Source organism: Oryctolagus cuniculus, chromosome 20 (assembly GCF_964237555.1).
Source record: "Oryctolagus cuniculus chromosome 20, mOryCun1.1, whole genome shotgun sequence".
Lineage (NCBI taxonomy): Eukaryota > Metazoa > Chordata > Mammalia > Lagomorpha > Leporidae > Oryctolagus > Oryctolagus cuniculus.
This window is the reverse complement of record NC_091451.1, coordinates 14,769,549-14,785,368: the sequence shown is the minus strand read 5'-3', so window position 1 is coordinate 14,785,368 and position 15,820 is coordinate 14,769,549. Positions and strand designations below refer to the sequence as shown.

Genomic DNA, 15,820 nt, shown 5'->3' with positions numbered 1-15,820 from the left:
ACGTCTATCTTTTGGCCACCGTGAGTAGCCTGCTCTGGCCGTGGGTATGCCACTGCCCTTCCTGTCACAGACCTTCCATGGAGAGCCAGGAATGGAATCGCCGGATGCCACGGCGATCGCCCGTTCTGTGTCCCTTGCGCCGTGTCACACTCCCACTCCGTCTGATGCCCCCCAGTGTCTCCCCATCCTCGCCAGTCCCCGCTGAGCTTCCTGGAGGCCAGCACAGTTCACAGGACGGGGGCCATTTGGGGGAGCCCCAAGGCCTCACCTGTTCCAACTCTTGCTGAGTCTGGAGCTCGGAGCCTCCTAGTCCCAAGTCTTGTGTTACACACGGGGAAACTGAGGCCAGGGTCCTTGCCCTGGAGCTCTGCGGGCGTGAGGCCGGGCTGGAACCAGAAGCCAGGAACCAGGGTGCCGGCCCCAGCATGCATTTCTCAGCAGGCAGGCCTTTCCCACCCCACCCAAGGTCTTCACCCCATTTTTCTGATGAAGAAACCTAACTTTGAGAGGGAAAGAACCCTCTGACCTGCAGCCGGTGAGAGCAGCGTTCTGTGCCCAGAGCTGCGCCCTGGGGATCCAGGCTGGTGACAGTGCCCTGTGTCCCCCATTCTGGTGACCTCTCACACCTCTCAGGGGTGTCCCCGCGGTCCCTGTCCCCACTCTCACCTCTTCCGCCTTCTCCCCTCCCCCCCAGGACGACCCCCTCACGAATCTGAACACGGCCTTTGATGTGGCAGAGAAGTACCTGGACATCCCCAAGATGCTGGATGCCGAAGGTGAAGGGCGTCCCCCATCCGCCGGCTGCAGCTAAGGCGGGGGACAGGGGGCGGGGGCGGGAGCTTGGGGTCTCCTGTCCATCAGGAACGCCGCAGCTCCCTGAGCTTTGAAGGGAGAGGGGACTTTGAGGCTCTTCTTGCCCGGATCGCTTAAGGACTGCTCTCGTGTTTGTCTTGGAGTCACAGTTGCGGGTTGGGACAGGAGGTCCCCCCGGCTGAGATCCATCCTGCAGGGGCCACAGCCCACGGGCAGGGTGCAGCGCCCTGGCCATGTTCCCGCTGTGACCGAGGACTGCGTGTGCTGCTAGCTCTCGTCACCCTCATAGTCCTTGCAATCCTGGGGACCCGCCCTGTGCCCTGCTCCGTGGAGGGGCCCTGGGCTACAGCTCCCTGGCGGTGTAGCTTCCCCATCTGTCCTGCCTGCGCGGCAGACCCAGGCAGTGTGGGGACGGAACCTGGCTAGGGACAGGTTTGGGGTTTGATGCAAAAACATCCTTACCAAAGATGAGGTCTCTGGGCGGGGCGTGTGGGCCACCCGATGGCCACCAAGCCCTGCTGTGCAGAGCAGCTCTCGCAGGTGCACAGAGGTGGGTGGGTGGGTGGGTGGGTTGGTGGGGAGGTCTCTGGGGAGCTGGGCAGGCCCATGGGCCTCAAGACTGAGCCCTGTGCCCACTGCTGCTCTTGCCCCTTCGGGCAGCCTGGCATACCTTAGCCACCTGCCATCTGGGACTCCTTGACCGCAAGGGCTCAGGGGCTGGTGTGAAATGTGCCTGCTCCCTGAGGAGGGCTGGGGGGGCGTCCAGGACCGTTCCCTGCTCCCTGCCCCACCAGTAGCTTCTCACCCATTTTCAAATTGCCAGCAACAGAGAGAGAGAGAGAGAGAGAGAGAGTTCTCACCTGATCAGTCACTCCTCAGAGGCCCGTAATGGCCAGGACTGGGCTGGGCTGGAGCCAGGAGCCAGGGGCTCAGTCCCGGTCTCCCATGTGAGTGGCAGGAACCCGATCACCTGGGCCATCAGCTGCTGCCTCCGAGGCTCTGCAGTAGCAGGAAGCTGGAGTTAGGAGCCGGAGCCTGGAATCGCACTCAGGCACTCAGATGTGAAACGTGGGCATTCTAACTGCTAGGCCAAACGCCCACTCCATCCCTTTGTTTTTAAATTTCACTGTATCATGAGAACATTTTCAAGTACTTTGAAGTACCCAAAAGCAGAGTGAATGCTATAAGGAGCGTTTGTGTATCCGTCATCCAGATGGAATGATGAGTGAGACTTTGTCACACTGTATTTTTTCCTTTTTTTTTGTTTTGTTTTGTTTTCTTTATTGAAATGTTTTTAAAGCAAATCTCAGCTATGTACTTGAAAAAACCTTGCCTTGAAAATACGGGTGTTTTCTTCTGTAACCATGGAACAACCTTTTTTTTTTTTTTTAAGATTAATTTATTTGAAAGAGGGAGAGAGAGAGAGAGAGAGGTGTCTTCCATCCTCTGGTTCGCTCCCCAGTTAGCTGCGGTGGCCGGAGCTGCACTTATCTGAAGCCAGGACCCAGGAGCTTCTTCAGGTCTCCCATGTGGGTGCAGGGGCCCAAGGACCTGGGCCGTCTTCTACTGCTTTCCCAGGCCACAGCAGAGAGCTGGATCACAAGTGGAGCAACTGGGACTGGAACTGGCACCCATATGGGATGCCGGCACTGCAGGCATTGGCTTTACCCACTATGCCACAGAGCCAGCCCCCGGAACAACTTTTACACCTGGCAAATTGACAGAAGTCTTGGTTTATCTACTGCTGAGTTCCAGATCAGATGTCCCTGGTTGTCTAGAAGAGTCTTTGAGAGGTGCACCCGTGGCACTGCCTGTCGTGTGCCACCCCTCTGTTCTCACATCTCTTCTCGCCCTTGGCCCTCCCCTCCTAGTTCTGCCATGAACTTGGGGCGGAAGGACTTTTTTTTTCTTTTTAACGTATTTGAAAAGCAAAGAGAGAAAGACCAAGAAAGCTCTCCTATCCTCTGATTCATTCTCCAAAAGAATGAAGCAGCAGCTAGGGCTGGGCCAGGCCAAAACCAGGAGCCAGGACCTCAATCCAGACCTCCCTCATGGTGGCAGGCGCCCGACGACTTGAGCCATCGCCTGCTGCCTGTCAAGGTGCACATGAGCAGGAAGCCAGACTCAGGCACCTGTGATAGGGAAAGTAGGCGCCCTTAGCGGTGTCTTCACTGCTGTGCCCCCCGCCCTCCCCGCTTAGCGCTTGTGGGGTCCTGCGTGGCCGCGTAGAGCCAGGCTCCCCGTCTCGGCGCTGAGTCGGCAGGAGCTTTCTTGGTTGCTTCGGGAGGTGGTGCCACGTGCGCCCGGCTGCCTTTAACTCCTGGATGTCGTTGACAGACATCGTCGGAACCGCCCGGCCCGATGAGAAGGCTATCATGACTTACGTGTCCAGCTTCTACCACGCCTTCTCTGGAGCCCAGAAGGTACCCGGGGCCCCCTGCTCCTCCCATGCCCAGCACACCTCATGCCGGCCCCCAGCCACGCTCTCCACCCCTCCTGCCCGCCCTGCCCCTCCCCGGGGCAGGTGCCTGGATGGTCTCATCGGTAGAGTTAGCGCCTGGTTCTGCAGTGGCGTGTTGGTCTTGTCTGGCTCCTCTCCCACCCCGCACCCCTGCTCTCTCTCTCTCTCTCATCTTCCTCTCCCGTGACCAAGAAAATCGGGCAAGGGCTCATGAGCTTCTGGGTCGAAGGTGCCTGGCATCAGCAGGAAGGGCTGTGTGTGTGAGATCAGCAGGGCTGGGCTGGGCCCTGCCCCTGCACGCCTCCCTCTGTTGCAGCTCCAGCCCTGGCCAAGCGAAGGGCTTTCCGTTGGGAGGCGGTTCTGGGGGGACAGCGCCTGTCTTCCTGTACCCGTTGTGTGCAGCTGTCATCAAGCCCCTCACCTTCGCCCCACTCATGCACACGTGATTTAGCAGATCTGTGCCCAGCCCCTGTGCGCCTTGGCGCCCTCTGGTCCCTGTCCAGGACCCCCACGAGGTCCCTTTGTACTCTGTTCCCAGAGAGAGACACAACCCCTGGTGGGGGCGGGGAGGGAGCGGGCAGCTGTGAGTCTCTTCAAGTGTCCTGGCCCAGTGTCGCTCGGGGAGTGTCCGAGTCCAGTTGTGCAGGTTCTGCACTACACAAGGGCACCACGCCCACTGCAGACAGAGGTGTAGCTTGGGCAGCAGACACCCTTTCCCCAGAGCCCCCTTCCTGGGCGAACACCCAGAAGCGGCAGCCTTGACCGCGGAACTCCATGGCTTTGGTCTGTGGGCCTGTCCGATGCTCGTGCAAACGTCCCGTTCTGCATGGCCCCCCAGCGACCTGTCTGAAGATGCATGCTGGGAGCCCCTGCCCCCCACCCCCACCCTGCGCCCTCCCTGCCTGTCTCCGGCCCCACCTGGGACTGTGCTCAGCTCCCACCTGTCCCCTGTCCCCACACCGTCCCCTTTTCCTCTCTCTGAGCCTTCCCTCTGTGTCTGTCTATCTGTCTGTCTGCCTGTCCGTCCCGTGTTCTCTCTGCCCACCACAGCTGCTTGGGTTGATTCTGTGCCGCCGCCGCCGCCGCCGCCTACTTTCTCCTCTCAACCTCTTCTTCTCTGCGCAGATGCGTAGGCACGCTAAGGCCGGATGGGAAGGCCATGTGACCTAATGTTTCATGTCACTGCCACGCCTTCTCGGGTGCGCAGAAGGTGAGCTCTCCCTCGGCCTCGCCCACTCTCCCTGCCGCCCTCTCGCCCTCTCTCTCTCCGTCTGCCCTGGACGCTCCGGTGGCAGGCCCTGGAGTGAAACGAGGGGTTAGCAAAGGGGCAAGACGCTCTGTGACCCTTGGCCAGGACACTTGAGGATGCCAGAGAAGCTCAGCCTCTGATGGCCCCTGGGGGCTCCGTCCCTGTGCACTGGGCAGAGTGGACACCAGGACTGGGAAGGAAGTTCCTGGTCTCCACTTCTTTCCTTCCCCACCCGTCCCCCCATTGAGAGCCCTTGTCCCGAGCGCTGTGGCTCTCGGCTCTGCTTCCTGACTGTTCCCTTAAGCGCACTCTCTCCTTGCTTCCTGCTCGAGCAAGGTCACCCACCCTCCAAATACAGCCAGCAGCCAGGGCAGGGAGAAGTCCAGGCCAGAGCCCTGCCTGATGCTTCCCAACCAGGCCTGCCGTGGATGGTTGTGCAGGTTGCATGCAATTCAAGCGCACCCTGTGTGTGCTGTAGACAATAAAGATCTGAATGTTTATTGCTAAATATTCTGCAGATGTCAGTAAAAAAATATCTCCTAACAAAATCAGTTGACATCTTTCCAATGGATGCAACCTGGGGGAGGAGATGGCTTTAAGGAGTTAGACAAAGATACCCCCTGGGCTAGCAGCTACCTTGTTCCCTGCCTGTCACCTCTGAGCCCTGTCCTCACCTTCCTCCCAGGGCCCGTGAGCACTCAGAAGGCAGAGGGACCCCTCTGGAGGCTCCTGTCCCCCAGGTCCCGGCTGCCCAGCCCTCCCCCGTCCTGTGTCCTGCTTCCTCTCTCCCTCTGGCCCACCCCCCTGCCGCTGTGCTCGCCCTCACCCCCACCTTGTAGCTGCGAGGACAGCATCTCTCTGCTTGCCTTGGCTGGCCTGCCACCTCGGAGCCCCGGAGAGCGCACCTGCCCGTGTCCCTGGCTCGGCTGACTGCAGTGGTCTGTCCCTCTTTCCACTCTTCTTCCTCTTCCTCCTCCTCTTCTCCTTCAGGGCTCTGTCCTGGGTTTCACGCCCACTGACTCTGGCCTTACCTGTGTCTGAGGCCTTCTCTGTGTCCTGGCTGATAAGTGCTCGGAAGGGAATGTGGGGTGTGTGTGTGTGTGTGTGGCAGCCTGCTCCTCTTCCACAACCTCCACCCCTCCCCTGTGCCCTGTTCCCCTCCCCTCATCCCTGTTGCAACCATTTCACGCTACTTTTGTCCACATCCGAGGACAAGGTCACCAGCTGGGGTGGGGGTGGTGGCACTCCTCTCCTGTCCTAGGGCGGGGGTCTTAGTTGCTGCCAACCATGAGTTTGGTGGGCCAGATGGAAGGGAGCCCCACCCCTCCTTGGGGGGCAGGGGCTCCGGGAAGGAGGGCTCTCTCTGCCTGGCAGCACCATGGCTGGTGCTGATAGGGGGAATCAGCCTCACCAAACCTTGGACCATGGGACCAGAAAGGCAGGATCTTACACCGTGTGCATGTGTGTGCACACGTGTGTGTTCAGCACGTGTGCCTGCCCACAGCCATGGCGCACACATCCGTGTGACTGTCCACGGTGGAGGCAGGCACACTTCTGTAGGACACACTGGTTCTGGTTCTCACTCTTTCTCCACTTCCCTCTCCCCTCCTGGTCCCCCACAGGGATGTAGGATGGGTGGGTGCACCAAGACTGGGCTAATGTAGTCCGTGCTTTGAAGTTCATGGTCACTTGGGAGCTGTCTCTGAGAAGCAGCCCTTGACAGCATGAACTTGATCCAGGTGCTTTCAGGAGCAGATGCATCCATTGATTTGTCCCTCAGTGTACGTGGGGAGAACAACGGCCCGTTCCTGCCCTCGAGTTCATGGTGTGTCTGGGGGAGCCCTGGGAACAAGAAGCTGGCAGTGGCTGCAGGAAGCAGTGCCTGCTCTGTGCTGGATCTGAACGGGGGCTGGGGTGGAGGGGAGAGCCAGGGGGCTGCAGGACGCACTGGACCTCCAGCAGGGGTGAGTAGGGGTCCACAGCCTGTGTAGAAGCTTTGAGCCATGAGATTGCAGCACGCTAGTTCCACGCAGGCTGCCTGTGGAGGGGAAGATGGCAGGAATCAGAGGCGGTCCAGAGCGGCTGCAGGGGAGAGGACCTGTGTCACACCGGGGCTCAGCTCTTCCCCGGCCCCATGCCCAGCCCGCCCCCCCATCCTGGGGGAAGCCGGACCCTTGGGCTGAGATCCCTGCAGAGTGGGGAACCTTGTTGGCGGAAGCACCAACGCGGGGGGCTGACTTGGGACAAGTGGAAAAAGTCGGCTTCGGGTAGCTGTGGGAGGAAGGAGAGGCCATTCCGGCTAGATCTGGGAAAGCTTTGTCGGAGAATGTCACCCATGAGAACCTCGTGGCAGTCATGTGGATCTGTAGGGACGTGTCACGTGGCCACATTTAGATATCTGACATCACCTTAGTGGAAAATGGTTCCTCTGTAGGTGCAATTTGGCTTGGAACAGCTAAATCCTCCGGGAATAATAGTCTGTAACTTTTGGAAAATTCCTCTTTAATAGAGAGCAAAATGTAGTTGCATGTTCGCTGTATCACAGTACAGCTTAAAGTAGGTCAGGAAACAAATACGCACACGCAAACTGCAGAGCAAACCCAGATTTCTCGTAGCCTTTACCCCTACTGCTCAGAAGTGGACAGGTTGCCTTTTTACAGAATAAATCCGAGGCTGCTTCAAAAAGTTCACGGAAAATGGGATTAAAAGATGAGCTGCTTTGGGTGCAAAAGAAACGTGTGAAAGCCACGTACGATGCTTGCGCACTCCACAGCTTGGGTTTTCTCAGCCGGTTGAAGATCGCACATCGTGTGCTCGCCTGCATTACCTTGTGCGAGTCCCATCAACTCCAGCAAGCTTGGGCTTTCTCGTGCTGCTTGCTTGGGTCCAGGGCAGGGCAACCCCTCTCGCACACAAACCCGAGGTCAGGCCCCTCCCAGTGTGGGCTTCTGACACTGCTTCAGTTTCCAAGTCCCTCCCAGGGCCCGCATCTTTCTCCTGCGGGAGGAAATATCCCCTTGGAGTTTCTACCTCGTCTCCCACATCCCCCGCAGTGCATGAGGTTCTTAGAGCCGTGGCGGGGCCAAGCGTTAGAAAGCCAGAAAGCTGGCATCCGCAGGGTAGGCCCTGCACCTGCCATCGTCAGCGTTCTCCACTCCGGGCTGGTGTCCTGGAGGCCCTGCTGGGCTCGTGCCTGCCAAGCTGATCTCATCTGAGCTCCGTGGCTGAGGCCGGTGGAGGCCGACCCGTCTTCATCAAAGAGCCGCTGTGGAAGCAGGTGCATCCCAGCCTGCAGCAGGCTTCCTGGGGGTGCTGCCTGCCTGCGAGAGGAAGCTGGACAGTGAGAGTAGGGGAGGGGTCAGAATTCAGTTTGTTTTGCTTCTCCCCCCCCACCCCAAATCCAATCTGGATTCCAGGGACCTGCTCCTGAAGGTGGTGATGGGAGCTGGGCTGTTCTCCGAGGCAGCCCCGGTAGAGTTGGCCGGTGGGCCTTTTACAAAGAAAAGTGTTCCTCTGCCCCATGATGTCCAGGTCCCTCCCAAGGGCAGGGCTGCTGTTATAGACCTCACTGTTCTCAGCCTGTTGCTGAGGCCAGCTGGGCAGGGGCAGGCTGAGGTGCAAGGGATTGGCTCTTTATGGAAAATCCCCAGAGGCCCTCCTGAGAATGCCCCCCTTTGTCCCTGGAGTGCTCGGCAGGCTCTAGGTGCTGGGCGAGGGTCCAGAGGCCCACAGGCCACATCCCTTGCAGTCCTGTGAGCTCAGATCCCAGGCCACCCAAGTGGATAGATGGACACATCCGTTTGCGATCACTGGGCCCAGGGTTTTCCAGATGAATTGGGGCTGTAAGGAGAGCAAGGTGGGCCTTCTCCATTTGCCATGGCAACAGCAGCTGTACCAGCCTGCAGTGGTGGGGGGCGCCCTGCGATTCTCATCTGCTGGCAGGCAGGTTTGGGGCAGGATCTGCAGCCACCCCACCTCCACACATGATTGTCAACTTGGAGGGGACACCCCTTGGCTCTCCCCTGCCCTGGCCCAGCCTCCAGGGGTGTAGCTGGGTGCTGCAGGCAGCTGATGGGAATGGGGGGTACATAGCGGCCTGGTTCCCGGGACCCTGCCCTCTCGAGCCCCTGACTTCTGGGACAGGCTCCAGGCCAGGAATTTCCCTTGGAATTCCCCCGAGTGACCTCTCACTTGAGGGGTGAGGACCGACCTGGAGTTCTGTGTGAGACGAGGCCTGGCCCCTCCAGGACAGCGATGGTTGGGAGCAGGGGCTGAGGCCTGAGGATGCAGCTCCTTGTCTCCATTTCTTGAGACCCAATGCTCCGGGTTCTACCTAGAGGACTTGGATCAGCCTGTGCCATTCCTGTGTCACCCCCTTACTGAGCCCCAGCCCACCCCGACCCCTACAGTCATCAGCCCCGCCCCCAGCACAGTCACCCCCAGAGCACACGATCCAGTGGCGTGCGTCCTGTTTGGAAAGTTCTTCAAGGAGCAAGCGTGGCTGCTGTGGCCTGCATCAGCTTCCTGCTCTGGGCGCCCACAGCCTCAGGAAGTTCGTGGTGCTGCCCCCGAGACCCGCCGTGGCTTGCTCACCCACCAGCTGGGAGGCCCCGCCTCTCTCCGCTTGCCCCGGGCATCTTTTTTTCTTCCCCAGTTGTGCGCTTGTCTTCTCACGGGCATCCTCTCCTCCCAGCCCGCTCTTTTCTTTCCACCCCGTGGCTCCCGGGAGGCTCTGAGCCCGCCTCCCTTTGGTGTAGGGTTAGAGCAGGCACAGAGCACGGCTGCAGAGTGGACCTAGGAATGCTCCCCTCCACGGCCCACGGTCACGGGCAGCGCTGTCCCCTGCGGGATCCAAGCCCTTGCGTCTGAGCACAGTTCCATCTCTGCTTCCTCGCAGCCGAGGCCCCCTCGGGTCTCTGCTTGTCCAGCGCTCCATGCGTGATGAGCGTTGTCTTCCCAGGGGCGTGCACGCTGGGCGTCCTCCCCTCGCCGGGCTGATCTGCAGGGTTTGCCTTTGGTGCAGCTGAGGGTCCCTTGGTTTTCGCCGATGTGATCTCATCCCCGGGAGAGTCAGCAGGGATCCTGAGGCCCCGAGGCCTCTCTATCAGCACCTGCTTCCAGGACTCCCACATTGCATCTCCAACATCCTGGCTGATCCAGGCCTGAGGCCCTGAGCCTTGGGGTGCCAGTGCCGCCCCTGGGAATTCTGGGACAATTTTCTCCACCTGACCTGAGAATTCTGATCCTGTCGGTCATTGGGTTAGTTTCTTCCCAACATGCGGTGTTGGGCCTCAAACTCAGGCCCTTTGGCAGGGATCCAGGTCAGTCACCAAGGCCTCCATCCAGGCTCACTGACCTACAGGACCTGGGCTGACAAAGTGGGGGTAGGGGGGAGGACTGAGGAGGACCTAGGAGAGGAGGTGGCTTCAGAGCCATGGCAGCTCCCTCCAGGCACTTTGGAGTGCAGGAGTCGGGGAGGGGCTTTGCCGGCACAGGTGTGTGCCCCGTTCCCCTGCCACCGGCACCGGCTGGCCCTGACACTCTGCGTCTTGTCACCAGGCGGAGACAGCAGCCAACCGCATCTGCAAGGTGTTGGCCGTCAACCAGGAGAACGAGCAGCTGATGGAAGATTACGAGAAGCTGGCCAGCGATGTGGGTACCCCCGGGTTCTGCTGCCGTGGCCCCAGCAGCGCCCTGCACAACCCACCCTCCGAGAACAGGAGTCCTCACTTTTGTCGTGGGAGCCAGGCTGGGTGTGGTCCACGGGCCCGGCTCAGTTAACTCTCAGGGCAGTCGGGCCGTGCTGCAGATCTCCCAGGGAGGAGAGGTAGGCGCAGTGAGCACAGGAGGTCCTTGCAGCTCCTGAGAGTTGAATAGGAGGTCTCCAAGCCCTGGTACACTGGTGGTCTGTGTGTGAGTTCCACGTAAACTGGGAAAGTGGTGTGCCTGGGGCTGGCCACAGACCGGGCAGGTGTCAGGGCTGGCTGGGGCTGGTTGGTGCTGGGCCCAACAGGGGACAGGATGGGCCAGTGCTGGGTGTGCCGTTGGCCACACAGGGGTCAGGGCTTCCCTGAGAACAGCCAGCCTTGTGAGCTGCCCAGCCCAGCCTCTCGGTGTCTCTGCTGGCCCACAGGGGCAGACAGAACCCCAGTTCGGTAGCCAGAGGGCCTGGCTGTAAATCCTCGCTCTGTGATCTCCATGATCCTGCTCCCTAGCCTGGGGCAGTTACAGCACGTACTCAGGGCTCCTGCAGGGGAAGTGGGCACCCGGCACCTTGCAGCCATTGGGTAGGTTTCCATTCCGCCCAATCTTCTCCATCGCCTTGGCTACTGGAAAACAATGCAGGCTGGTCCCTGCCTGGGCTCCAGGCCAGCGCTCTGCCCCAGAAGCAGCCCCTCCCCTTTTGGGACAGGGACCCACGTTCTAGAAGCCTAGCAGGTCAGGGGACAGGAACCTCAGGGAGCAGCTGTTAGTTGCTTGCTGTGGTGTGGACGGGGCAGAGAGGGGCAGGGAGGTGGAGCCGTGCCGGCTGGAAGTCCTGCGGAGGGAACGCCCTGGACCCAGGGAAGGCCCTGGTGCGGGTCTTGGGAGCAGAGCCCTCGCCCGCTCCGTGCCAGCGCCAGTGTCCGCTCCCTGCCCCGCAGCTGCTGGAGTGGATCCGCCGCACCATCCCGTGGCTGGAGAACCGGCTGCCCGAGAACACCATGCACGCCATGCAGCAGAAGCTGGAGGACTTCCGGGACTACCGGCGGCTGCACAAGCCGCCCAAGGTGCAGGAGAAGTGCCAGCTGGAGATCAACTTCAACACGCTGCAGACCAAGCTGCGCCTCAGCAACCGGCCCGCCTTCATGCCCTCCGAGGGCAGGATGGTGTCGGTGAGCACTGTCGCAGCCGGGGCGCCTCCCGCCCAGAGCGGCTCGAGATCCGGCGCCGCGCCGGGGTGGGCACTTCTCTTCGGGTGCATGCGCCTCTCTGGGATTCGATTCTCCGCCCGCAGCCCTGCCTAGGCCCCAGCTCCGCTGCACCCCATGGGTGCCCAGTCTACTGTGATCACACGGGGCCATGCTCGCCCTTCCACCACAGCACCAGCCTCCTTAGAAATGTCTTTAAAAACACAGTGCCTCCTGGCTTACTGAACCAAACAGATCACAATTCAGCAGCGGTAAAGTTCGGTTTACTTCCATGGAATTTTTTTTTTTTTTTTTTTTTGACAGGCAGAGTGGACAGTGAGAGAGACAGAGAGAAAGGTCTTCCTTTGCCGTTGGTTCATCCCCCAATGGCCACTGTGGCTAGTGCGCTGCAGCCGGCGCACAGTGCTGATGCAAAGCCAGGAGCCAGGTGCTTCTCCTGGTCTCCCATGGGGTGCAGGGCCCAAGCACTTGGGCCATCCTCCACTGCACTCCCGGGCCATAGCAGAGAGCTGGCCTGGAAGAGGGGCAACCGGGACAGAATCTGGCGCCCTGACTGGGACTAGAACCTGGTGTGCCGGCGCCACAGGTGGAGGATTAGCCTATTGAGCCACGGCACTGACCCCATGGAATCTTAAGTAGTTAAAAAGCAAGCACATTTATTACCTAATCAAAATCTTTTTTTTTTTTTGGTGTGGGGGGTAGGATATTTGAAAACTACAAATACACAAAATACAGAAAACAAATTACTTAACACTTATCACCTAGTTTCAACTTTAAAAAAAGGTTTTTGAGAAGATCTTTTTAGTCTTTTCCATAATTTTTATTTATTTTAAATTTTTAAAAAATGTTTATTTGAAAGGTAGAGTTACAGAGAGGCAGAGACAGAGAGTTTGTCCATCTACTGGTTCATGCCCCAAATGGCCACAACAGCTGGGGCTGGGCCAGGTGGAAGCCAGGGGCCAGGAGCTCTTCCAGGTCTCCCATGAGGGTGGAAGAGTCCAAGCACTTGGAACATCTTCCACTGCTTTCCCAGGCACATTAGCAGGGAGCTGGATCAGAAGTGGGACTCAAACTGGCACCCATATGGGATTCCGGGGCTGCAGGCCGTGGCTTTATCTGCTACGCCACAGCGCTGGCCCCCCCTTACATACTTTTTTAAAGGAAGCATATTTTATATAGTAACGACTGCTTTAAAACAGCTGAGGCAGGTGTTTAGCTTAGTGATTAAGTGGTTAAGACCTTCGTGTTCCACATCAGAGGAACTGGGTTCACATCCCAGCTCTACCTCCTGACTGCAGCTTCCTGCTAATGGGGACCCTGGGAGGAGCAGATGATGCCTCAAGTACTTGGGTCCCTCAGCCCTCTTAGCAGACCTGGATTGAGTTCCTGGCTCCTGGCTTCTGCCCAGCTTAGCCTGTTGCAAGCATTTGGGGAGTGAACCAGTGGACAGGAGCTTGCTCTGTCCCCGGACAAAATAAGACAATTTTTTTTTAAAGATTTATTTTATTTATTTATTTGAAAGAGTTACACAGAGAGAGGAGAGGCAGAGAAAGGTCCTCCATCTGCTGGTTCACTCCCCAGATGGCTGCAAAGGCCGGAGCTGTACCAATCTGAAGCCAGGAGCCAGGAGCTTCCACTGGGTCTCCCACGTGGGTGCAGGGGCCCAAGAACTTGGGCCATCTTCTACTGCTTTCCCAGTCCATAGCAGAGAGCTGGATCAGAAGAGGAGCAGGGACTAGAACCGGCGCCCATATGGGATGCCTGTGCTTCAGGCCAGGGCTTTAACCTGCTGCGCCACAGCACCGGCCCCCAAATTTTTTTTTTAAAAAGTCCCCAAACCCCACAGAGCTGACGTAACCAATGTGACCAGCCTCCTGTTTCGGGAAATACTCCTCTTTCATGTCATTTTTATGCCACTGGTGCCCCTTCACTCTGTCTCCAGGACTTGGTGAAGCCAGAGAAATATCAGAAAATGTAGCAGGGTCACCACGGCAGAGCTTGTCAGCCTTTAAAATGAGCGGTGGCAAGCACAGGCGGGCGTGCTGAGCGGGACTGGCAGGGATGAGCAAATGCGGATGGCACTGGGGGTGGCGGCCTCGGGGGTCTTGAAGGGCGAAAGAAGACCTTGACCTTGTGCGTGCCATTTGGAAGACTGATGCTTTTACAGGTCCCAGGCTGCATGGGGAGCTCCTAGGTGGTCAGAGTGCTCTGTGAGAAATAGAGCCAGTGCCCACCCCGGGGTGCACGGTAGGGTGGGTGACGCCCAGGCTGGCCTCAGTCCCGTCACTGCTCAGCCAGGGACCCTCGTGCTCACTGAAGGGGGTGGCCTTGTCTCAAAGGGTAGGTGGGTTTGTGCTTAGCACCTGCCTCTCAGAAGCGTGGCCAGCTCACGCAGGCCAGGGTCCCGGCTGCCTGAGCCGGCTGAGCAGACCCAGGAATGCGGGGAGGCAGGGCAGCTCGCTGCCTGCTGCCCTCCTGCGTCGTAGCTGCTTCCCCGGATGCCCTGTGGCCCTTGTGATTGACCAGTCTTGGGCAGGGAGAGCCTTGGGCTCTTTCCTCGCTCCCCCGTGACCAGGAAACCGATGAGGAACAGAGGTCGATTTCGCTGCAGGTTCAGGTCCTGAGGCTGGGAAGTGCAAGTGCACAGCGCTAGCGTTCACGCAGCCATGTTTGTGCACACTGATGCGGCTGAGCAAGCCCGCCAGAGCGCACCTGGCCCGTGTAACAGGAGCGCTCGCACAATTACCCGTGAGCCCTTGAATCCCTGAGCGCATTCACCCACTCACGCGGGCAGAGCCCTTGTGACCCAGCCCGCTCTCGGAGGTGCTCCCTGCAATACCCTGATGTCTGAGTTGGGGGTTTAGTTTCCAGCACGGGAGTTTAGGAAGACACATCCAAGCCCTAGTGCCCACCAGGCTCACTCTGAAAGGCCCAGAGCTGGCACCCGCGTGGACTCTGGCCCCACTCCCGGGAGCCGGGGCTGGGGAGGGATAGCTTGGGTGGTAGGGTGGAGCTGGGGACGAGGCCGTGCCTGGAAGGTCTGGAGCCAGCTGCAGGGATCTCCAGCCAGAGGCGCTGGGGCCCGGGGTCCCAGGCAGGCCCTGACCTTGCGCTTCGCATCCCCACAGGACATCAACAACGCCTGGGGCTGCCTGGAGCAGGCCGAGAAGGGCTATGAGGAGTGGCTGCTGAACGAGATCCGCAGGCTGGAGCGGCTGGACCACCTGGCGGAGAAGTTCCGGCAGAAGGCCTCCATCCACGAGGCCTGGACCGACGGTGAGACCCCCGGCCCGCCCCGGCCACGGCCCCTCCCCTTGTCTCCTGCCAGCTCTCCTAGGCAGTTTTATGAGCCTCTGGTTGCTTCAGTCTCCTTAGCTGGCCTGTGGGGAGGGTTTTGGGGACCCCGTTAGTGAATTTGGAAGTGTTCTTGCCACAGATGGCGTCTCTCCCTCGCCGAGCCAGTCAGCCCGGCATTGAATCCCGACTCGGCCGCTTCAAAGCCCGGTAAATCCGGCCCGCAATGCCTTTACCTACAGGCCTCTGTTTCCTGCTGCTTTAGTTTCCTGGGCTTCAGGCCGGAGAGGTTGGCTCCGTCCTGGGGCAGAGGCTGCAGGTGCCGCCTACAGTGTCAGTAGGAGGTGACAAGGCAAGGCCCTCTGCGCTGTAGCTCTGGTGGCCTCCGGTGGTGCCAGGGCTCCTCCACCTGCCGCGTCCCTGCCTGCGTCCCCACGGGGCTTCTCGCTGCCTCTGTGTCTGTGACTGGCTCTTCCTTCCTCTCCTTGATAGAGGCCAGTCGTTGGGTTTAGGCCGCATCCCAGTCTGGGATAACCTCATCCTAGCCAGTGACGTCCATGCTAGGATTCCAGGTTGACCTGCGTGTGGGGATGGGGAGCCTATTCCGGCCTGCACAGCCCCTTCGCAGGGTTGGAGAGCGGCTATTTCTGCACAGTTCAACGCCCGGCAGGTGGAATGCATTCAGGCACGGTGGCTCTGGGTGTTTTCCGGCAATGACCGTGAACCAGGGCCCCTCCCCTCGCACTGATTGGAGGTGTTTGGGGGCCGTGTTTAGTACCTGTTTATTAGCACCTAAGGTGGCTGCAGAGAGACAGACCTGGGGTGGTCTTTTCCTTTAGAACCTGGGCAGAGCCGGAGGCGGGATTGGGCTGCCCATCTGCTGGGGCGCCGGGGGCAGACCCCTTAGCCATGGAGCTCGGAGCCTTAGAGTCCCCCTTTCAGTCCTGAGCTGTGCTCCTCAGACCTTAGACTGGAGATGAGCAGAAAGGGCGGGCCCCAGGGCCATGTGGGGTGGCCTGAGGTGGGCAAAGGCATGCACTTGACTCATCTAAGGGGGAGTGGGCTTCACTTCCTGCTGCGTGTGCAGCTGGA

General features: G+C 59.5%; 1 protein-coding gene across 4 annotated transcripts in view; it reads left to right on the top strand.

The window, feature by feature from the left end:
- Window positions 1–15,820, top strand: part of ACTN1 (actinin alpha 1) — a 102,168-nt gene that overhangs the window by 73,749 nt on the left and 12,599 nt on the right. For all 4 annotated transcript variants that reach the window (XM_002719521.5, XM_017349365.3, XM_017349364.3 and 1 more), the window contains exons 7-11: window positions 695–776; window positions 3,151–3,236; window positions 10,083–10,175; window positions 11,168–11,398; window positions 14,563–14,710. In XM_002719521.5, the coding sequence (XP_002719567.1) occupies window positions 695–776; window positions 3,151–3,236; window positions 10,083–10,175; window positions 11,168–11,398; window positions 14,563–14,710 (640 nt within the window). The remainder of the gene's footprint in view (window positions 1–694; window positions 777–3,150; window positions 3,237–10,082; window positions 10,176–11,167; window positions 11,399–14,562; window positions 14,711–15,820) is intronic.